At 45.6% G+C, this 21,777-nt stretch overlaps 2 protein-coding genes across 2 annotated transcripts; one reads left to right on the forward strand and one right to left on the reverse strand.

The window, feature by feature from the left end:
* Positions 1-3,132: 3,132 nt before the first annotated feature.
* Positions 3,133-8,982, forward strand: LOC308232266 (tripartite motif-containing protein 14-like; the record flags this gene model as incomplete). The annotated part of the gene is given in 11 exon segments (XM_080638341.1): positions 3,133-3,198; positions 4,047-4,136; positions 5,028-5,263; positions 6,076-6,248; positions 6,716-6,739; positions 6,742-6,777; positions 6,780-6,800; positions 6,803-6,960; positions 6,964-6,977; positions 6,979-7,146; positions 8,925-8,982. Coding segments are annotated over 11 exon segments (1,044 nt in total).
* NANS (N-acetylneuraminate synthase) lies at positions 7,838-20,722 on the reverse strand. The gene is made up of 6 exons (XM_080638160.1): positions 20,575-20,722; positions 19,120-19,335; positions 12,518-12,617; positions 12,098-12,252; positions 10,710-10,976; positions 7,838-9,529 (listed from the first exon to the last, which is right to left on the reverse strand). Exons 1-6 carry the CDS (start codon positions 20,716-20,718, stop codon positions 9,320-9,322), a joined length of 1,092 nt encoding a protein of 363 aa, XP_080494286.1. The 5' UTR covers positions 20,719-20,722; the 3' UTR covers positions 7,838-9,319.
* Between the last annotated feature and the right edge of the window lie 1,055 nt (positions 20,723-21,777).

Below are 21,777 nucleotides of genomic sequence, written 5' to 3' on the forward strand. Positions count from 1 at the left end.
CTTGTAAATCTTTCCCAGGGTATCAGAAACCTGGAGCACATACAAGATTTGCTCATGCTGATTAAGGAGGATATTTCTTAGGAATCCATGTGTACCAAAGCCTGCCTTCCCAGGGATTGCCTCAGAAGTGGGATTTGGCAGTGGATCTCTCCAAAGTATAACTTTGCTTCTCATGGGTTTTGCATCCCCCCTGATAACAAGGCGAATCTCAGCAAGAGCTTCAGAAACACAGAAGGGGCTGTTGCTGACATATGACAGCTTGGTTGCTTGAATTTCTGCCCTCAGTTCATGGACTATTGGGTAGGTGGCTCTACAGAAAGGAGAAATGAAAAGATATGCTTGCATTTTGATCTTGTTTTAGGACCATAGCACAAAAAAAACCGTCAGCAGCACAGTGAGTTCTACATACCCTCATCCCTCCTCCCCTTTGCCTTCCACGACCGCAACACAGTGCTGCCACTCAGCAGTGGCAGGGTCACTGGTTATTGCTGAGCTGAACTAATTTCCTGGCAGTTGTGGCAATGAGAGCACAGCATGGACACAGCTAAGGACAGTACTGCTGCCAAGTTGTCTCCTTGTGACTCTACAATGTGCAGACAGCTCTGCCCTTCTGCCACATGGTTCACCTAGTCCAACTGTCTGACCAGTTCAGGGCTGACCAAAAGTCAAAGCACTGTTGTTAAGGGCATTGTCCAAATGTTTCTTCAACACTGACAGGTTTGAGGCATCCACCACCTCTCTAGGGAGTCTGTTCTAGTGTTTGACAATCCTGTCTGTAAAGAAATGTTTCCTAATGTTGTCTGAATCTCCTGTGATGCAGTTTGAACCATTCCCACAATTTATACTCGTGTTTGGTGCTCCTCTGTCCCAGAGGCGGAATCCAGAATTTGGACCTGTTAAATTTCATCCCATTCATTCATTGCCAAATGCTCCAATCTATCTAGATCCCCCCTGCAAGGCCCCTTATGCCTTGAGAGAGTCAACAGCATCTCTGTTCAGTATCATCAGCAAACTTGCTAACGGTACATGCAACTCCAGATCGTTGATACAAACATTGGACAGCACTGACCCTAGAACTGAGCCCTGAAGAACACCACTGGTGACCAGTGGCCAGCCACATGTAGCCCCCTTTACTACAACCCTTCAGCCCCTGACCTTCAGCCAGTCCACCACCCAGTGCACCATGAATCTGCTCATCCCACAGCTGGACAACTTGTCCAGAAGGATGCTCTGAGGGACAGTATCAAAAGCCTTACTGAAATCCGGAACAGCTACAGCCACCACCTTCCCTTCATCCCCTACACGGATGACCTTATCATAGAGGGATATCAAATTAATTAAGAAGGACTTTCCCATTGTGAGCCCATGCTGACTGTGCCTGGGGATTGCATTGTCCTTTAAATGCCTTTCAACAGCACCCAGTACAATCTCTTCCATAATTCCTCCAGGTACTGAGGTCAGACTAACAGGTCTGTTGTTTTCTATGCCTTTCTTCATCACCTTGCTGTAAATTGGAATACCACTGGCCAGCTTCAAGTTAGTAGAGATCTCCCCAAACTCCCAAGACCTCTGACAGATATGGAGGAGGGTTCTGCTGTAACATCCACCAGTTCCTTCAGCGCTTTGGGATGAATCCCATCAGGCCACATGGGCTTGTGAACATTCAACTGATACAGACTGGTTCTGTACAGTGCTCGCAAAAGGGAAGTCACTGTTCCTGCAGTCTTGGTTGTCTAGCTCAGAGGACTGGGCAGCCCAAGGTCTATCATCAATATTAACGACTGGTATAAAAGGAATGGATTGCCTTTGCTTTTCTTCATCCCTGTTTGTCAGAGATACTTTGATTTTCAGTGTTTCTAAATATGTGTGTTGAAGGAGTTTGCTAGTACACAACCAACTCAGAAACACTGCAAGAAATATAAAGTTTTCAAAATGTCCTAATTCTGTCTGGTTTTAAACACATGCTGTCTTTCCATGATGTTGCAGAAAGCATAGTTTGGGTTTGAGAGTTTATCTTACTTAGTAAAATCAGTAAGAATCCTATGCACCAATACATTTCTGATAGCCTAGCATGATTTCCCATATTTTTAAATGAAGTAGTGAGCAATTAAGCCACAGAAGAATTCCTGCTTTCATTTGCTTAATGAAAAAGCTAGAACACAAAGTACCTCCAGTGCCAGCACAATTAGGACCTTCAAAATTATATTGTTTTTCAGGAAAATCAAACTTGAACGTGAAAATTGAACTGATGTAGCATTAGTAAGACGTTTTTCTAATCTACTGTAAAACTAGATTACTGGTAATATATGGACACAGACAAAGGATTCCTGAAAGTTTGCTTGACTCAGAATAAAGTAGGGCTTCCCTGCATGATCCCTCTGCAAAGGGTTAATGCTGATTGCCTGGGAGGCTGTTGAACGCAGGGCAGCAGATGCTGCCGATGACCAAAATCGGAAGTGAGCAGGGTTTAGAAACTTGTGTCCCCTTTGACGCTGTCTCTAAGAGATCTGCTGACATCTATGGGCTTAGTGCTGCAGAGATTTCAGCACAAACTACCAAAAGTAGCCCAAGCATGATATTTTGACCAGTGATTCTGTTTGCTGTAAGCAGCTACTCTGTGCTGCCCCAGCCAAGTAACACCAGCCAGGCAACATGTAACAATCTTCCCTGGTGCTTTCAGCAAATGCTAGCTGTGAATGCTTAAGGAGATAAGAACTATTGTGCAAGGTCCATCAGCCTGCTCATGCCTGGATCCAAGAGTGTATAAAATCAACTGGAAGGACACCCCCTGTGCTCCTGAATGCAGAACATGGGGTCGGCATGCTGTGTACTTGGTATGTGTCCTGTGAGCCTGGCTGGAGTCTCATCTCTTAGAAATCCTTGCCTTTACAGCATTTTCACTTGACGGAGTTGGGGCATGCAGGCAATCCCTAAAGGCATGTTTCTGGAGTTGGTTCCTCAGGGTGAATGACATGGCTGGCTTGACAGTGCTGCAGACATAGTGTCTCCACTGGTAGGAAGCAGCTCTTTCATTTACCTCTGTAAGGAAAGTAATGCTTAGCCAGAAATGCTTGTGACTGGCATAAGTATTTGCATATGACCAGTGTTATGAGGGAGTGAGTGCTTGCCGTGATGTGTTTTACAAGCAAAGAAGAAAGATTTGGTTTTGTTCTGTGGTCTGTGACAGTCTTTGCTGCAGTAAGCTGGTATTTGTGCATGCAGATGCTCTGGACTGGGTCCCAGCTACAGAACAGGACACTGGCAACAGCTACAGCTCTGGAGCTGGCGTATCTCGTATTTACTGAGAGGCTCTGTTGTAACATTAATGCACGGAGAGCATGGGGCAGCATTGCCTGGGTCTTTGGTGTTACTAATGACGAAAATGCGTCCCTAAGTGCACCAAGACTCTTCAAGCTGCTGGACAGAGGACAAGCCATTTCAGAGGGCTGCGGGTGAGAAGCTGCGTGGCTAGACACAGCAGAACATTAACTCTACCGTGCTGCTCAGTGCACACCACAAGTACCACAGAAAACGTGGTTACCAGCCAAGCTGTCAGTGTTTGTTGTTGCAGGCATTCAGACTACAGCATCACTGTGGTGACAGTGGGGTACTTCTGACTGGTCTCTTGTACAGTGGGAAGCATCCTGAACATCGACTGAGTTTTGACTCTAGGCAGAGCCTCCCACTGATCCTCTGAATAAAACTTCTTGGTTAGCTGCCCTTCAGCTCCTCAGTCCATGAGCATGTAGTCTTGAAGTGCACAATGCCATAGATTGAAGCATGAAAATGCTGTTTTCACCCTAGGGTTCCCTGTTCCTTATGAAGGTGGTACTAATCTGCACAGCTTTCCAAATGTTACCAGTTTAACCACCAGGAGCAGGTGAAGTGTGAAAATCCTCCTGTTCATCACTACTGGCCTTAACAACCCTCATAAACTGAGTGTTTCAGTGACATACTTCTCTGTATGGAAAGCCAGCTGGATACTGACGTCTGTTTTTTACAGATGTTGTTATGAAACTGTTTTATTTCATTCTGTTGCTGTGTAGGAGCTCATGGCATTTTGCTTGAAGGATCTAGAAGACAGAATAGAGCAAGAAGCTGATAACAGAAGGAGCATAGAGCAGGCTGATCTGAAGGTAAAGCGTGGTTTGCTTTTCCACTGGTCATTTTCCAAGGAGAGACATTTTGCTTTCTCTATAGATATTCAAAGACCCAGAGAGCTACTGCTTCTCAGGAAAAGAGTGCATTCCCTGTATTCATCACAACATATTGCTATCAAAAGGAGAGAAGAAGAAGAGTCTCCAGAAGCCTGGCTCTCACGCCCTGATCAGCCAAACACCTCTGGAAGAACAATGTTAGAATTTTTTTTTTGTGGATGAATAGTAAATAGCCCCAGCTACAGATGTTATTACAGCTTCTGTGATGTAAGCTGCATTGCACTGAACTGCATTAGTGAACAGTCTGACTTCAGATTTCAGTAAACACAACAGCTCTGTTGATTCTGTCTTAAGAATGGGAACGTATGCTAATCTCCACCTCATTTACGGATCATGAAACAGCTTTTGCTTTAAATAGGATCTCTAAGGATCTCTGTTACAGAAAATCAGTCATAACTGGTGGGAACTCTGCAGAAGTTTGGGACATTATGGTTTGACATTACTTTGTTTTGGAAGTTTTTCTAGCCCCTCCCTCTCAATAGCTTGCTTTAAAAGAAGGCAAATTGTTACTACTGAAGGACCAGGTCTGCTACTTTTAGCAGTTAATACCTGACCCTGTTACATTCTGGCTGAAACCAGCATTTTCTGCATAACTAAGCATCTTGGAACCTGCCCTCAAGCTTTTCCATCCAGGACATCTGCAGGTAAATCCTGGCTGTGCTCCCTTAAAGGGCAACCACCTGTTTCTCAAGAGATCTTTCAAATCAGTAAAATCCAACCAAAACATAACATTGAAAGACTGGGAGATAAATGCCTGAAATGGTTATAGTCTGTTGAGTATGGGGGGATGCTTTTCTGCTTCGTCTATAGGCACATGCCATTATAGGCAAAAGACAGCTGTCAGTAACTGAGCTTCAGTTACTTCTTTGGGAAGAAGGGAGTCTGGCACAAAACTTCATTGATGGAAAGTCTCAACAAGCCCTGGAAGCACATGAACAGCAGCTACAGGCCTGTCGAGAGAAGCTTGCAGCCCTAGAGGCCTTCTCATGTCAGACCAGACAAATACAGCAGCATGCTGATCCTATTCAGTTGCTGGAGGTGGTATTGTATGGTCTCTTTCTACCTCTTATTCTCAAAGTAAACCGCTCTAGTCACCTTCCCTATAGATCCTTCTGTATGTAAGTAGCATCTTTGTCACTACTTTTTAATGTTCTTTCTGTTGGTATTTTGGTGAACCAGTTTATTTCCTGATTTTTGAGCTGTCAGGTGTTCCTGCTATAGCTTTGATTTCAGGTCTATATGAAATTCATAATAATTTTAAACATACATGCAAGAGAGTCACATGAGTCTTTCAATCTTGAAGACCTGTATCAGGTCTTCCTTTTTTGCAGTGTAATATGAAGGTATGAGGAAGGGCAACCCTCTTGGAAACAGCAGGAGGAAGCCTAAATTGTCTCATTTCTTTAACAGAAAAAGATCCTAACCACCTTGAGCAATAGCCATGATTTTACTGGAGGGGGCAGTGCTTTTCTTTTTGCCTACAGGGAAATGTCAGTTTCTCTTTCCTAATGACATTCACTCTTTTTGGGAAGGGTGTGTGGCCTTGTGCTTATCCCCTGACAGAAGCCAAAGGACCTCATTCTTCATGGGAAGGCCCGTGGTACATTTTCATATCCTTGCACTGTAGCAGACTTGGGAGTTTCTATTGCTGTGAGTGGCCTTGGCATTCTGCTGTGTGTGCTAGCAACGTATCTCCACATAGGAAAAAGCTCTTCCTGGATTTGGAGAGATTGTGTGTGGGGGAGGTTGGAATTTTATTCTTTAGATTGCTTTTAAAACATACCGGCCTTATTTTTCCACTGTTGGGATTTCCCCGAAGGGTCCTAGCCAATGGGTTAATCTCATTTCCATCCTGCAGTGTCCTGGCGGACCCTGTCTCAACCACAACAGCTAGGTTCTTGTCTGACATAGCCCCTGCTCTGCCGGCAGGAGGAGCTAATGTGCAGCCTAACGAGCTAATCGGCGGACTGAACACAACGAGACTTGTCTGTTACGCTCTTTACCTAGTGGGGGAGCTGTCCTTGCTCTGTGGTGTGTGGATTCTGGCGGGGATCCTCTCTGTCCTGTGTATTTCACTTACAAGAAAAAATAGATGTGCTTATTAAACCTATGTCCTTTAAGCACCCGACACTGGTTTCATCAGGCTTGACAGAAAGAGTGAAGGGGGTTGCTTAAGGATGCCAGATCATGTTTTCAAAGGGAGTGTTGGAGTTATTTCCAGAACATGAAAACAGAAAGCATATGCCATCCCAGTAAACTATGGAGGTATACGAAAGGAAAACCTTTGTGAGACATGTAGCAATTCAATATTGAAGTTGTAGGACAGTGTCTTCAAACAAAAATCTCCTCTTCAAAGTCCTGTAGCTTTTTGACCTGTCCTGTGTGACTGTCATTTCAAACTTGTTCAGTTTCATGAGAGATTTCTTTTTCTCCTGGCTTTGTGCAGCTAGGAGCATGACAGCCTTCACCTGATGCTGCAACTGAAGACTGACTCTTAGTAAGCTGTAACTGGAGGAGGATGTTCTACCTTGTGGTCCCCAGAGATTCGGTAAGTTATGGCAAGTGCCTTCCTCTCTGGGAGCCATTATGGGAAATGGACCTTCTCCACATTGGAGCAGGATGGTGGGTTGGTGCAGCATACACTTCCATTGACAGGAAAGGAGACTCCAAAACCTCCCAATGGGGCTGGAACAGAGCATCCTGGTGCTTTAAGAACTTTGAGTTTGCATACTGGACATTTCACTAGGGGGACAGAATCCCTCCCCATAGGAGATGATCCCAATCACACTGGTGGTTTTTTGGATTATGAAGCAGGAATCTTTTCATTCTACAATGTCAGCGATGGCATGGCTCACCTGAACACCTTCCGCTGCAGGTTCATGGAACTTGTGTACTCAGACCTGAGGCTCTGGGAAGGATCTGCAGTTAGGTCAGTTCAGGCTTCAAATCCGTATATAGCAACGTGTACATAATATAACAATATACTGCATATTGTTATAGTTGACAAAGTCAGATTTGGATAATAACTGGACTGAATTAGCTCATAATTAAATATCATTTCATAAAAATCAAAGACTGGCACCAACTGTCGGAATGGTCCCTTCACATAAAGCTTCTGCAGCCCCACTCAACAGCCATTAGCTGGTCCTGTGACAGAGATCCTGAACTGGGCCTCTGAGTAGCCCTGTGCTTCCTGCACAGAGCAGAAGCATGAGGAAATCATGTACCACACCCAGGAGAAGATGAGATGCCTGGAGGAGTCACAGGGGCAACAAGAACACTAGGTCAGTGATTCATTTATTTGTGTGTCCTATTTGCAAAAGGCTCTTTAACTGCAGCTGCACACGGGTATGCTCACATAAAAGGAGACAGCTCCAAGTTTCTGTACAGGGGTAGTTCATTTTTTTCCCAATACATTATTAAAGTTCCTGGGCACTTCTGTCTATGTTTACAGCAGGCTGTAGGACCAGCCCTGCTGGAGTGAAGAACCACTGCTGCTTGGAGCAGGTCAAGTAATCCTGACAGTATTCAAATATTAAAGGCTTTGAAACCATGGCACTGGTGCTGGCAAAGGCAAGGTCTGACCATAGGCTGAAACGCAGAAACAGTACCTTGTTTTATAAGGTAGATTTATTTTTCCAATTTGAAACAAACAAAAAAAGAATCATTTAACAATTGAGCAGTTTTCTTAATGTGAGGCAAGCATACTGCATCAGTCAGAGCTCACATATGGCCAAGCACATGACTCAAAGGATCTCTGCTTCCCAGTTTAAAGATGCAAAAACAGCTTCCTCAGAATTGCAGAACAGTAGACATCTTGAAAGTCAACAGCTCACAGGCACAGAAACACCACCACCAAGCTCAAGACACTTCATCAACTCATGACCAAGAGGTAGCAAGTTCCAAATAACCATCACTAGGTAAATTATTCCACTACAGAAAAATGGAGACGAATTATACCAAAGCATCTCTGTACTAACCATGCTGAGAGATTCAATTGCTGTCACAGGGCTCCTTCCTGGACAAAGGGAAGAGCAGCAAGCTGACAGAAGTAGGATTGCACTTCATACTTGAAAAGCAAGCAGCTGTGCTGCAGGCACAGGGAACACAAGAGCAGCACTGATCACAAGCTAAAGCTCAGTTATGTGATCTGGTCAAGCATTCAGCTTCAGCTGCCTCCAAAGTCGGGGTCAGGGGAAAGAACCCAACTTATTGGCTTAGTCCAGGAAGGAGCTGCTGAATCTTCACCAGCCTTCGGCTTCCTACCAGAGAAGCTGCCCCAACACAGTATCCCCAGAGGTATCCAAATTGATTTAAGATTCCAGGCTTCACCCAGTTCACAACAGATGCTTTTGACATGTTTCTGAAGTGTACGATAAGTTTATTTCCACTGATCCATCTTGGATCTACTCTTCCCTCCTTAATCTGTCTGCTCCTCTCATGTCTTTCAGTTCACAAAAAGTACAAAAAGGCTCTTTCCTTGCCCCTTAAATGGGACCTTTCTACATATCTTAATTGCCTCCTTTCTGGGTAGTGTCTCCTAAGAACATAGCTTTCTCAAGGAGCTCATTATCCCCAGTGTGCAGATTCCTGCAACCCACTGCTTTATCTCAAGACTTTTTTATCTTAAGGCTTACAAAAAATCCATCAGGCTGCACTGTCTCAGCATATGTAAACTTTCATCTATCTCCATTCAACTCCAACTAGCATGCTGTTATCACAGGATGAGGAAGAAAAAGAGAGGAACACCAAAAGGTACAGTTAGAACAACTCAAACTGCAGACAAAATTACCATGATTTACTGTGTTCTTACCAGAAAAGGAAGCTAGACAGTAGCAGAATGTGGTCTTACATGTGGCAAACCTCCAAATTAACCTAGGTTAAGAGGAATGGAGAAAGGAGGAGCACAGTATTTTCTAGATGCAATGCTATACCATTTCTAATAAAATTGCCCTTCGTAATTTATCTCCACTTGCTTCAGAAACTTGAGAACCTGAAAATTCTAACCTGCTTGGATCCTCAAAATTACACCCTTTCCTTCTAATCTACCATGCTGCTGTACTTAAATATATATGATGAAATACAGAATAGAGTGCTCTGATTTAGCACTTTACTTTTTTGACGTGATTTTCCACTGCTTGCTCAGTGATGGTTTCGTCTTCTTCAATATTTGTTTTAACCTTCTGGCCCACCAGATCAAAGATTGCTTCTGGGGGAAATCCCTTGGGCTCTCCCACCTTCACTGTCAGCATGTCAAGTGTCAGTACTGCACCTTCAGGAATTGCTACTTTCGCCACAACGGATTTTCCCAGCTACAGGGGAGGAAAACACAAAATTAAAAAGTAAGTCAAGCACATTCCTAGGCTTAGTATAGCAAAAAAGGCTAAGGAAAATTCTGCAGTTACTTGGGAAGAGGTTGTATAGAACTGCCCTCCTCATTAACTCCTATCCCAAATGAAGGCTGCGTGGTAACCTCACGGTAACTAGGCTCTCTTTCTGAAATCAGATAATGGATCACTGGAATTTTTCAGAATCAGAATGGAGGGAATCTCATTAGACTAACTAGTATTCTAGCTTAGTGTAACAGCAGCTCACATACAGTCACAGAGACACAATATTCCTATTACTACTACCAAGTACTTTGTGCTGGGCACCGGTGAGGCTGCACATTGAATCCTGTGTTCAGTTCTGGGCCTTTCACTACAAGGGAGACATTGAGGTGCTGGAGCAGGTCCAGAGAAGAGCAACAGAGCTGGTGAAGAGCCTGGAGCACAAGTCTGAGGAGGAACATCTGAGGGAACTAGGGGGGGTTTAGTTTGGAGAAGAGAAGGCTCAGAGGGGACCTTATCACTTTGTACAACAACCTGAAAGGAAAATGGAGGCAGGAGGTGGCTGGTCTCTTCTCCCAAGGAACAAGTGATACGACAAGAGGAAAACGGCCTCAAGCTGCACCAGGGGAGGTTTAGACTGGATATTAGGTACAATTTTTTCCCCAAGAGGGTGGTTAGGCACTGGAACAGGCTGCCCAGGGCAGCAGTGGAACCACCGTCCCTGGAGGTATTTAGAAGACGTAGAGGTGAGGCCCTTAGTGATGTGGTTTAATGGTAGTCTTGGCAGTCCTGGGGCAATGGTTGGACTCGACGATCTTAAAACGTCTCTTCCAGCCTAAATGACTCCATGATTCTACTCAACTAAGTTAACCACTGAATGATAAACACAGAACTCCATTACACTGAAAACTGACCACATTATGCTTTGATTAAAATAGTTCATGACTGCCAGAAACACTGTCATTAGAAAATGACGTCTGCACCAACTTCAGTGGTTCAATGTAAGCACTGTGCATGCTGCTGCTGCAGAGTACAGATTTCTGATTGCAGAGGCAGAAACACTGCTGCAATAAACGATTAGCAAGCTGCTTTTCTGAATACAGACTTATTAACCATACGTCTAAGTAAGTTCCAGCTATACATGAAACAAATCAAAACTTACCTTTTCATTGCAAGCCATTTCACAGGGCAGTAGCTGTTTGACTGGAGATCCCATTGCTTTTTCCACAGTACGGATGGCTTTCACCAGCTCTGCCAGTTCGTTGGGCTCCAGGGATGCCTGGTGGTCACTTCCTTTCCATGTTTTGTCCAGAGTCACATGGCGTTCCACCACTTTAGCTCCCAACGCAACCGCTGCCACCGAAATGGCGATGCCAGTTTCATGCCCCGAGTAGCCAATGGGAATATCAGGAAAAGCTGACTGATAGGCCTTGAATCATGACAGAGTTGATCTGAATTACCAAGGTGGCAATTTCAAAGACAAAGCAAATTTAACAGTGATAACTGCATGTCCTGGGTTCAGCAGTAGCAGTAGCGTGGCTCTGATTTATGGCCTGGGCTTAAACCTTGACACTGCAATAAAAACCATGGGAAATTACTGTGCCACAAACAAGCAGTTGGTCATGCTGAAAATTAATCTTTCTTGCATTCAACATGTCACACTGCATTACTGACCATCATGTTCTAAGAATTTCGCTAAGAATTCAGTGCTGACAAGGAAAAGATGGTGTGTTTTATTCTACAACTTCACTTACACTTTTCCTTTTAATTCAGTTGTACTCCTCAAGGTCCTGAAAGGCTCAAAATGTAACTTACATCACTGTCAGTTACACTGACAGAGTGGTGCTCTACTTTCATCCACAAACCCAGTGGACTGGTTAAACTTAACCTGTAGCCAAAGCAGACTCCCCCAACCACATATTTAAAATCTAAAGCAATCCTTTCACCCATGCATAGGGGACAGTCACTCAATCATAGTCAACTAAATGCAGCCACTAAAAATTCTACTAAAAAATAACAGACTATATGTGCATAAAGATAGGCAAGTGCTTGAACACTGGCCAATTTTGGAAAATTTCCTTGCATTTTTATTGGGCATATCCAAGAAATATTTTCAGCCAAGGAAACTATAGACGGGCCTAATCCATTTTCTTCATTACTCTGATATTCACATGAAGCATTTTTAACACAGTTTTCTGTTCTAGCCCCCTGTTTAAAATTATGTTCTCGGTTCCATGCACCTTCTTAATGGTAACAGTCTACATAATTCTTCTTTGCACTACCAGTGGTTGACCTGTCATATGACATAACCATATGTCATATTTTCCTGTTTAGTTGTGAATACTCCAGGTACTACACTTTATAAAATTCCTCAAAGCTGAGTTCTGCTAAAAAAGGATCCAGTGGGTATCTTTATTACAGCACTTGCATGAATTACAGGAAAATGACACATCTTTCTAACTTCTAAGAGGCAAATTCCAGAATGACTAAGATCTGGATCTCAGTAAAAGTGGTACCCTGCACAGGCCACACTCTGGGTTACTCACTGACCGATATAACACGGAGGTTGACATCCTCTGGCTGAAGTGGGTATGCACTGGTGCACTGCAGGAAGCAGAAGTTTGGATTGAGGGGCTTCACAATCTCATAAACCTGGTGCATTGTGTTCATTGACTGCATCCCGCTGGAAATCACCATCGGGCGACCTACCCATTAGAAAATATGTACATGTTTTGTCCTAGGTCGATCAGAAAGCTACATAAGATTATATTAAATTTTTGAAGTAAATTAATTCAGTTCAACTAGGAAAGAAAGCTGGGTGAACCTTTCCCCCTCCCCCTGCCTCCCCCAGTCTGAGGTGGATTTTCCTCTAAAGGTATTTCTAGACTTTTTTCCCAAAATCAACTGGAGGAAATATCTAATAACTGATCTACTGAGACACACTGGGGCAGCTCAAAAGAAAATGCATACCTTTCTTTGCAGTCCTCTCCAAATAGGGAAAATTGTTTGTATCTCCTGATCCTACTTTGAAAAATGGAACATCCAGTTCATGTAAAAATTCCACAGCCATCTGAAAGGAAAAGACATCAGTGCATTTCAACTTACCACTTCAGCTGGATCAAAGTTGAAGAACTACCATGCTGGGATACAAACAACCCTTCAAAACAGCAAAACCAAATTTAGTTTTGACCAAATTTAGATGACCAAATTTAGTAGGTCATATATATATATACATATGTATATATACACACACAGTCATATATATGTGTGTATACCTATATACACACACACACACACACACATATATATCCCAAGTAGCTCCTAAAATATTTACTATTCCAAAGAGATTAATGTCTCATTTTCCTCCAGGTGAAGTATTACCGAAGTGCTTTCTTTTAAACCTCTACGCCAAAAGCAGATGTCACACAGGTTTTTGACTGGGATCCCTGTCTCTGGCCAGGCTCTCTGGTGTCCCAGCCATAGCTGGTCAAGCTGTAGGTACAGCTGCCCAGTTCAGGTGAGCTCCACTGCTCCCCTAGCTTCAAAATGAGCTTGTGGGCCACAGCATTTTCTTTTTGGTACTACCAGAGACAGCAACTACCTGCAGATGGCACCTTCCCTGCTGAATAAAAACACACTGCAGTCACACAGGCAGTCTTCTTACTACATACTTCCTGCAGGACAGAATTACTACACCACAAACAGAAGTTTTCCTGAATAGATCTGTCACTTTGAAAAATTGTGTGAGTATATTGAAGAAGAACCTAGAAAACAGTGCCCCAAAAAGGGAAATCCAAAATGACCCAGAGAGGAGCCTTCAACCCCGCAGGGAGCGGAAGCCCGGCGTCCAGGAGCCTCAGTTCTGAGCGGCGAGGGCCACAGAGGGAACCGCGAGCCCTCGCCAGGCCTTGCCCAGGAGCCGCAGCTCCGCTCAGGCGAGCAGGGACTCACAGGGGGCGGAGCCAGGAGGGACGGCCCCGCCCTGAGCGGGGAAAACCCGGCCCAGGGAGCGCGGGTCGCGGCAGTTGGCGTGGGCAGGGCGTGAGGAGCACCGCTTCCAGGGCCAGCGCCTCTGCTCTGGCTGCCCCGGCGGTGGCAGCGTCGGCACCAGACAGAGCCGATGAGAGAGGAGGCTGCAGCGCAGAGCTCGGAGCGCAGAGAGTGCCTGCACTGGTCTCGTGAGGCGAGGGTGCCCAACGGGCAGGGCTGCGCTCGGTGCTCCCTGGTGGAGGTCCTCCTGCAGCAGGTGGCTGAGCTGCGGGATGCTGTTAATAGGCTGCAAGATGTCAGGGAAGCTGAGAGGAAGCAGGACTGCTTACTCCAGGCCCAAACTGTGCAGGGGCCTCAAGCGTCCCCTGTAGCTCATGGAGGAAAGAAGGAGGCCGTTAACCCAGGAAGCTGGGAAACAGTAACAAAAAAAAAAAAAAAAAAAAAAACACCACCAAAAATAGAAGGAAGAGGACAATTAACAGCAAGTGTCTTCCTCCAAAATCCAATGTCCACATCCAGAACCACTTTGCAGTTCTGCAGGAGGCTAACGAGGAAACACACTCGCACCATGAACAACCAGCTGATGTACTGGTAAAGAAGATCACTACTGCTGCTGCCAGGAAAAACCGGCGGGTCATAATGGTAGGGGAGTCTACTTTGAACGGCACAGAGGCACCCATCTGTCGGCCTGACCCAGTCTCAAAGGAAGTGTGTTGCCTTCCAGGAACTCGGATCAGGGATGTTGCAGAGAGGCTGCCTGATCTAGTAAGTCTCACTATTACCCACTTCTAGTGGTCCATGTGGGTGCTAGCGATATAGATAGCCTGGAGAACATGAAGAAGGACTATAGAGCCCTGGGAGAGGTGGTTAGGGGCTCTGGAGCTCAGACAGTCTTCTCATCAATTCTCCAGGACAAAGCAGAGGACCTTAAAAAAGCCAGGTGGATTTGGCAGGTTAATAAACGGTGGTGCCATAGTCAGGGGTTTTGGTATTTAGAACATGGGACTCAATTTGGGAGGCCACGTCTACTGGAGGCTGGTGGAGCTGATCTGATAAGGGGAAGAGCTGCTTTGGCAGGAGACTTGCCTGACTGGTCAAGAAAACTTTAAACTAGATGTAATAGGGGAGGGGGGCATCATTCCATCCCAACACTTCCAGTCAGTTGCCAGCACCTGTAATAAACACTCAGAGTGATGCAAAGATATTTCAACTGCTCCAGCCAATGAGCCGGCTTCATTTGGAGCTCGGCTCAGATGCCTCTGTACAAACGCCCACAGTATGGGGAACAAACAAGAGGAATTAGAAATGTGTGCACCCCTACAGAGATATGACATAACAGGTATCACAGAAACATGGTGGGATGGCTCCTATGATTGGAGTGTTGGAATGGAAGGTTACAGGCTCTTTAGAAAAGACAGGCCAGGCAGACAGGGAAGGGGAGTTGCTATTTATGTCAGTGATAGGCTGGAAAGTACGGAACTCTCTCTGAACACAGGTGATCAGTCAACAGAGAGTTTGTGGGTCAGGGGGAGAACAGCTATGGGGGACATTACTGTGGGGATCTGTTACAGACTGCCTGATCAAGAGGAATCTGTGGATGAAGTGCTCTACAGACAGATAGAAACAGCCTCACGCTCACAGGCCCCTGTCCTCATGGGGGACTTCAACCATCCTGATTTCTGTTGGAGGGATGGTATGGCCTGGCACAAGCAATCCAGGAGGTTCCTTGATTGTGTGGAAGACAACTTCCTTCTGCAAGTAATAGAGGAGCCGACAAGGAGAGGTGCCGTGCTTGACCTTGTGCTCACCAACAGGGAAGGGCTGGTTGGAAATGTGATGCTCCAGGGCAGCCTTGGTTGTAGCAATCACGAGATGGTCGAGTTAAAGATGCTCAGGCCAGTGAGAAGAGCATGCAGCAAGCTCACTGCCCTGGACTTAAGAGAGCAGACTTTGGCCTCTTCAGGAACCTGCTTAGTAAGGTTCTATAGGATATAGCCCTAGAGGGCAGGGGGGCCCAAGACTGTTGGTTGGTACAAGTTCAGGAGTGTTGCATCCTAACAAGTGTGGCAGGAGGGCCAGAAGAGCTCCATGGACAGATAAAGAGCTGCTCAGGAAACTTAGAGGGAAAAAAGAAGCTTACAAAAGGTGGAAGCAAGGACAGGCAGCCTGGGAAGAATACAGGGATGTGGTCCAGGACACGAGGGACCAGGTTAGGAAAGCTAAAGCCCTGTTAGAATTAAATTTGGCAAGGAATGTGAAAGATAACCAGAAGGGATTCTATAGGTATGCAGCAAAAAAAAGACAGACTAGGGCAACACAGACCCTCTCCAGAAGCTATCAGGAGAACTGGCTACCCTGTATTTGGAGAAGGCTGAGGTTATTAATGACTTCTTAATGCCTCAGTCTTCACTGGCAAATGCTCTGACCACACCACCCACGTCTTGGAAAGACAGATGCAGATACTGTGAGAATGAAGATCCTAGGCCCACTGTAGGAGAGGCTCAGGTTCAACACCACCTTAAGAACCTGAACATGCACAAGTCCATGGGACCTGATGAAATCCATCCATGGGTCCCAAAGGAGCTGGCGAATGAAGTTGCTAAGCCACTGTTCATCATATTTGAAAACTCATGGCAGTCAGGTGAAGTGGAAAAAGGGAAATATAATCCCCATTTTCAAGAAGGGGAAAATGGATGACCCGGGGAATTACAGACCAGTCAGTCTCAGCTTTGTGCCTGCCAAAATCTTGGAGCAGATTCTCCTGGAAGGCATTCTAAGGCACATGAAAAACAAGAAGGTGCTTGGTGACAGCCAGCATGGCTTCACTAAGGGGAAATCCTGCCTGACCAATTTGGTGGCCTTCTATGATGGAGCTACAGAACTGATGGACAGGGGCAGAGCAGCTGACATCATCTGCCTGGACTTGTGTGAAGCGTGGTGAGTGGTGCCCCTCAGGGATCAGTGTTGGGACTGTTCTTGTTCAACATCTTTGTCAGTGACATGGACAGTGGGATTGACTGCACTCTCAGCAAGTTTGCTGATGACACCAAGCTGTGTACTACTTTAAAGGAAGAAAATCTCAAATCTACCACAGGCAGGACACAAAAGTCCTCTAACCACGTCCAGAGGAAACAATGAAATAGTTATCTAACTTGGTCGCTCTTCAACCACCCACAAGCATTTTTAATTTCCTCAGCTCATTCATTGTGGCAGTCAAATCTACTTGGTGCCAGAGAAAGAGTGGCAATGTCCAGAAGAGAATCACATCTTCTTCAGCCTAAGTTTTCCATCATCATAATGATGCAGATTCAACTTTTTGTACCCAGGATGCATAACACCTCTTCAGTAGAGTTTATTCACTAAGATGCATTGTGCATGAAGACAATTAATTCACTCTATTAAAAAGCCACAGATATCTGAAGAAGTCTGCACAAAATGAAGTCTTAACTGACAGATCCCCTTGTCTAAAGTCACTTCATTAGCTAAATATCTCTTGAAAATTGGCAGCTTTTCTGCAAGAGATTCAAGGATCAGGAAGTAATCTTAAACAACAGGGACATTAAAGGGAGTGGTTCCACAGGATCCTGCTCTGTCTCCAGTACACACCGGAACAAGGTAGGTAAAGGTGTTTACTCTATATTTACTTCACACATCACTTCACTGATTTCCTCATATAGTTAAACACACAATTTAACCTTTTCAACATAGCTGGAGTTCCAGAGATCATGTTCAATTTACAGAAGTCGATGTATTCTCAGGAACTCATTACATCCATTTATGCAATGTCTGACATGAGTTCTAAGCTCATATCAAGCAGAAATGCCACCAGAAAAAAAAAGAAGACATAAACATGTATCAGTACTGTTAATTAGCTGATGAGGCCACACACAAAGAAGCACAACATCCTGAAAAAAGAGGGCTCCCAGAGGTGGAAAGTGATCTTAGCTGCTGCACATGAAAGGTGTTCTGCACTGCACGATAGCCTTTATAAGCTGGAGCCTTTAACATCAAGGAGTGTGATTTCCCCCCTGCTAAAGGCATTTGGGTCTTTAAGGTTCCAGATATTCCAAGACTCTTGGACTTACCTACTCTTTTCCTAAAAGAGTATGTGTTGTTCAGCAAGTCCTCTGGACATGAAGAGTACAACAAAAGAAGCATTTCAACACCCTCTTTTCACAGATCTGTTTTTCAGCCCATGGCATCAGGCTATAGCAATTCATGCAAAATATCATTTTGTCTGTCAGACCTCTGAAGTAATTTTTTTATGGTGTTTGGTGCTCCAAACTGGAGCTCCAAGCTGGGGCACAGCAATTCATGGATTTTGGTCAACAGACAGTAAGTTGATAGAAACAGCGAGAATGTTCAGAGGACTAGAAAAGACAGCAGAAAAAGGCTGAAGGAACTGAAGTTGCTTAGTCCAGACAAAAAAAAACAAAAGAAAAAGAAGAGATGTGACCATGGTGTTCAAATACTCAGGGAAGAGATACAAGGAAAGAATGAACTTTTGTCAGTTATGAGAAATGAGCTTAAGCTGATACACCAGGGAGGAGAAAGAGGCACTGAATAGATCACCTTAAAACATTAAATAAATCCTACCCTGGATAAGGCTACTTGCAGAAAGACAGGAACTGTGCCTACCTGATGCACGAGTGGCTAGCTTACTTCTTTCGTTCTTTGGTTCTCTGTATTTTCTAGGCCACAAAGAAAAGTAAACCAATCTGTAACCTCTGATCTGTACTGTGGTTTAACTGCTCCTGATATTTCTAGTTTACACATATCAATTATGCACTGCATTTGTTGCAGTATGATGTAAAATTAGTTGCAAAACAATGTAACTAACATAATTTTGAGACAGGCAATTTACGAGAATTAATGTGTTTGTACCCTAAGGTTGAAAAGCAGCAGACAAGCTCCATGGAGTCCACAAGCTGGTGACTGACTGTTCAGTGCCCCACTGACAAAAAAGGAGTAAATGCTTCAGTAGTAACAGTGCAAGGTGGAGACCCTCCCCATGAGATAAGTAAAAGAAAAGGAATAGAAGCATTTCTGATGCTTAGAAATACCAACTGGGGCCTAGTAGAGAGCAGAAAGGGAAAAAAAAAAAAAAAAAAAAGGACAGATAAATAATAGGGGTTATGTTGAGAATAACTTGAGAAAGGAATCTGGTTTAAATACAAAGGGGGTTTGAAATGCTTGGAGCCAATATACCAGTCAACACTGCAGAGCGGTCAGGTTGCAGTCTTGTTCTAAACTCTCAAAGCTTTTGATTGTTTATGAAGTTCAACAGAGGCCTTTTCTCTAATATGATTTACTGTGCATAAACACCTCAGCATACATGGCAGGTCTTCCAAGATGTTCAGTCATCTCAGTAGATGTTCAGCCATCACTCAGTAGATACAAGTGACCTTGCAGAGGTACAATTACTGTTTTCCTGATTTAGAAATTCAACATTCCCACGTGTTTTATATTCCTTTTAATAGAATAAAGATATATATAGAAAAGATATATAGAATAAGAACACCGAACAACCAACACGACACAACAGCTGGACTCTGCTTGTCATTCCAGCACTGATTACGTACCTCATCCATGCCAGACGCTGTGAAGAAAATGCCAACCTCCTCGGCGTATTTCTGCAGCTCTCTGTACTGGTCGTGGCTAAACTCCAGGTGGCGCTTGTGCTCCCCGTAGGTCTTTCCCCAGGAGTGTTTAGACGCGTAGGGCCTTTCTAAAGCTTTCTTGTTGAACTTGTGCTCCAGTTCGCTCTTCTGGAACTTTGCACAGTCTGCTCCACACTCCTGCAAAACAAGCGGGTACACACTGAGCGCTCACCCCGAGCCTGAGCACAAGGACCGTGCAGCTGATGGGCTCGTGTGCAGTGGAGTTTTCACACGGAATCAGCCAGGTTAGAAAAGGCCGGTAAGATCGTCAAGTTCAACATCATCATCAAATCAATCACAGGAATGGTATGAACAGGAATGAGTGACAGTCAGCCTGCCAACACATGAGTCTTTCTATTTCAAAACGCCTCCATATGTAGCAGAGTAGCAGCCTAGAAAGAAAACACACCAAAAATACAAAACTGAACTGTCTCTTTCTATGCATGCCCCTTATTTGAAGTGGACTTCTGTGGCATTTTCGAAGTGTAGCTGCCACATGGTAACTTCACTTGAAAACAAGCAACAGGATTCTGCAGAGTGAGGACCGCTAACCTGAAATTTGTCTGAAGCAACACAAACAGTGCAGTTAAACTGACCACATTATTCTGAACATATACTCCAATCACAGGTCTGAATTCATCATGCCCTGACTTCTTCAGTGATGATATGCTGTTTTCTAACAGAGGTATATCTAATGGTTACAATACCAGATTTCAAAGCAGCCTGGCTGTCTTACAGGCTGACATGGCCTAAAAGAACCCTAATGCAACTGAATCAAATTGGAGGTTCATCAGCGGCAGTTAGTTGATTCTTCCAATGTTCACCGTTACCTTGTGACACAGCTGGAAGGCTGCTGGTAGCCCCTCAGAGGCTGTGTAATCTGCCCGTGTGTACAGAGGTACCCTGATCAAAAGCATCTCTCCAGATTTCCTGTAGACCTTCAGGCACTGGAGCTGCTCTAAGGTCTCCCCTTAAGGAGCCTTCTCTTCTTCAGGCTGAACAAGCCCAGCTCTCTCAGACTGTCTCCAGAGCAGAGCTGCTCCAGCCTTCGCAGCACCTTCTCCTGCGTGGCCTCCTCTGAACTCGCTCCCGTCCCTTTTGTGTTGCTGGATGCAGGACTGCAAGCGGGCTCTCACAGAGCGGTGCAGAGCGGCGGCAGAACCCCCTCCCTCTCCCTGCTATCCCACCCCACTGCTCCCAGAGGACACTTCCCGCCCTTCCCCGGCTTCCCCGCCCGCCGCCGGTGCCACCGAACTCCCGCTGCCCCGCACCTCGGCCTGAGTACCCGGAGCGGAACGCAGCGTCGAGGTCCGCCGAGCAGCCCCACTCCTGCCCGCCCGCCCGCCCGGCTAGCGGCGGCAAAGCAGCGCTGCACACCTTGGCCATGCGGATCATGCGCTTGGCGATGTCCAGATCGCCCTGGTGGTTCTGCCCTATCTCGGCGATGATGAAGCATGGCTGATCGCCGCCAACTCGCCGCCCGGGACACAGCTCGAACTCCCGCGACATGATGGCGACCATCAGCGCTGAGCCCGCCCGCTGCCGCCAGTGCCACTGCCTCGGCCTGCGGAGGGACAGCCAATCCGCGCCGCGCAGGGCGGGGCTCTACGGCACCACCGCCCTCCCCACTGACCAACTCCCGGGGGGGGGCGGGGCTGCCGGAGATCATGCTGGCTGGGCCGCCAGGCGGCGCTGTGCGGGCGGGAAGCCCGCAGCTGAGGACAGAGCTGAGGAGAGCTGAGCAGCCTCAGCGCTGAGGGAGTGGTGCGGCACGGGCGGGGACAGGCCGGGTCCCGGCAGTCGCAGGGGGTTATGCTGGTACTCGCCAGAGGCGGGGGGGGTGGCGGAAGTGTACAGTGCCGTGCCGGTGACACGTAGCAGCCCGGCCCGGGGCCGGAGGAGCGCTCGGCCACGTACCCGCCCCGGGCAGCGCCTGCGGGACAGCGGTCGGTCCGGGGCAGCTGCACGGGCCGGCTTCCCAGAAAACACACGCTGAGAGATCCTGTATGATGGTTGATAAAGAGGGTTTACAGGAAGGGCTTGGTTTAGCTAAAGCTGTCAGTGATACATCAAAATAAATCAAAAACACGGTGGCAAACCTTACACGTGGTATTGCAAAGCTCCTCTGAACTCAGCAGGTATATGGCATCATGGAATTGTTTAGGTTGGAAGAGACGTTTAAGATCCTTGAGTCCAACTGTTAACCCAGCACTGAAACACATTTAGACCTACAGTTAATAAATCTATATTCAGAAAAGTGGCTTGCTAATTGTTTATTGCAGCAGTGTTTCTGCTCTGCAGCAGCAGCATGCACAGTGCTTATGCTGAGCCATTAACATTGGTGTAGCCCTGTCATTTTCTAATGAGTTCCTATTTCTGACAGTCAGGAAATATTTTTATCAAAGCTTAATGTTGTCACTTTTCAGTGTAATGGAGTTCTATGTATATCATCCAGTAGTTAACTAAGTTGAATAGAATTGATACAGGGGGCTTGATATAAGAAACGCTAGTGCCTGGAAAATATAGAGTTCAAGTATTTTTTAGCTTAATTTAAGTTGTAGAAATAAAACTATGTTATAA

This window comes from Psittacula echo (genome assembly GCF_963264785.1).
Source record: "Psittacula echo genome assembly, chromosome: Z".
Taxonomy (NCBI): domain Eukaryota; kingdom Metazoa; phylum Chordata; class Aves; order Psittaciformes; family Psittacidae; genus Psittacula; species Psittacula echo.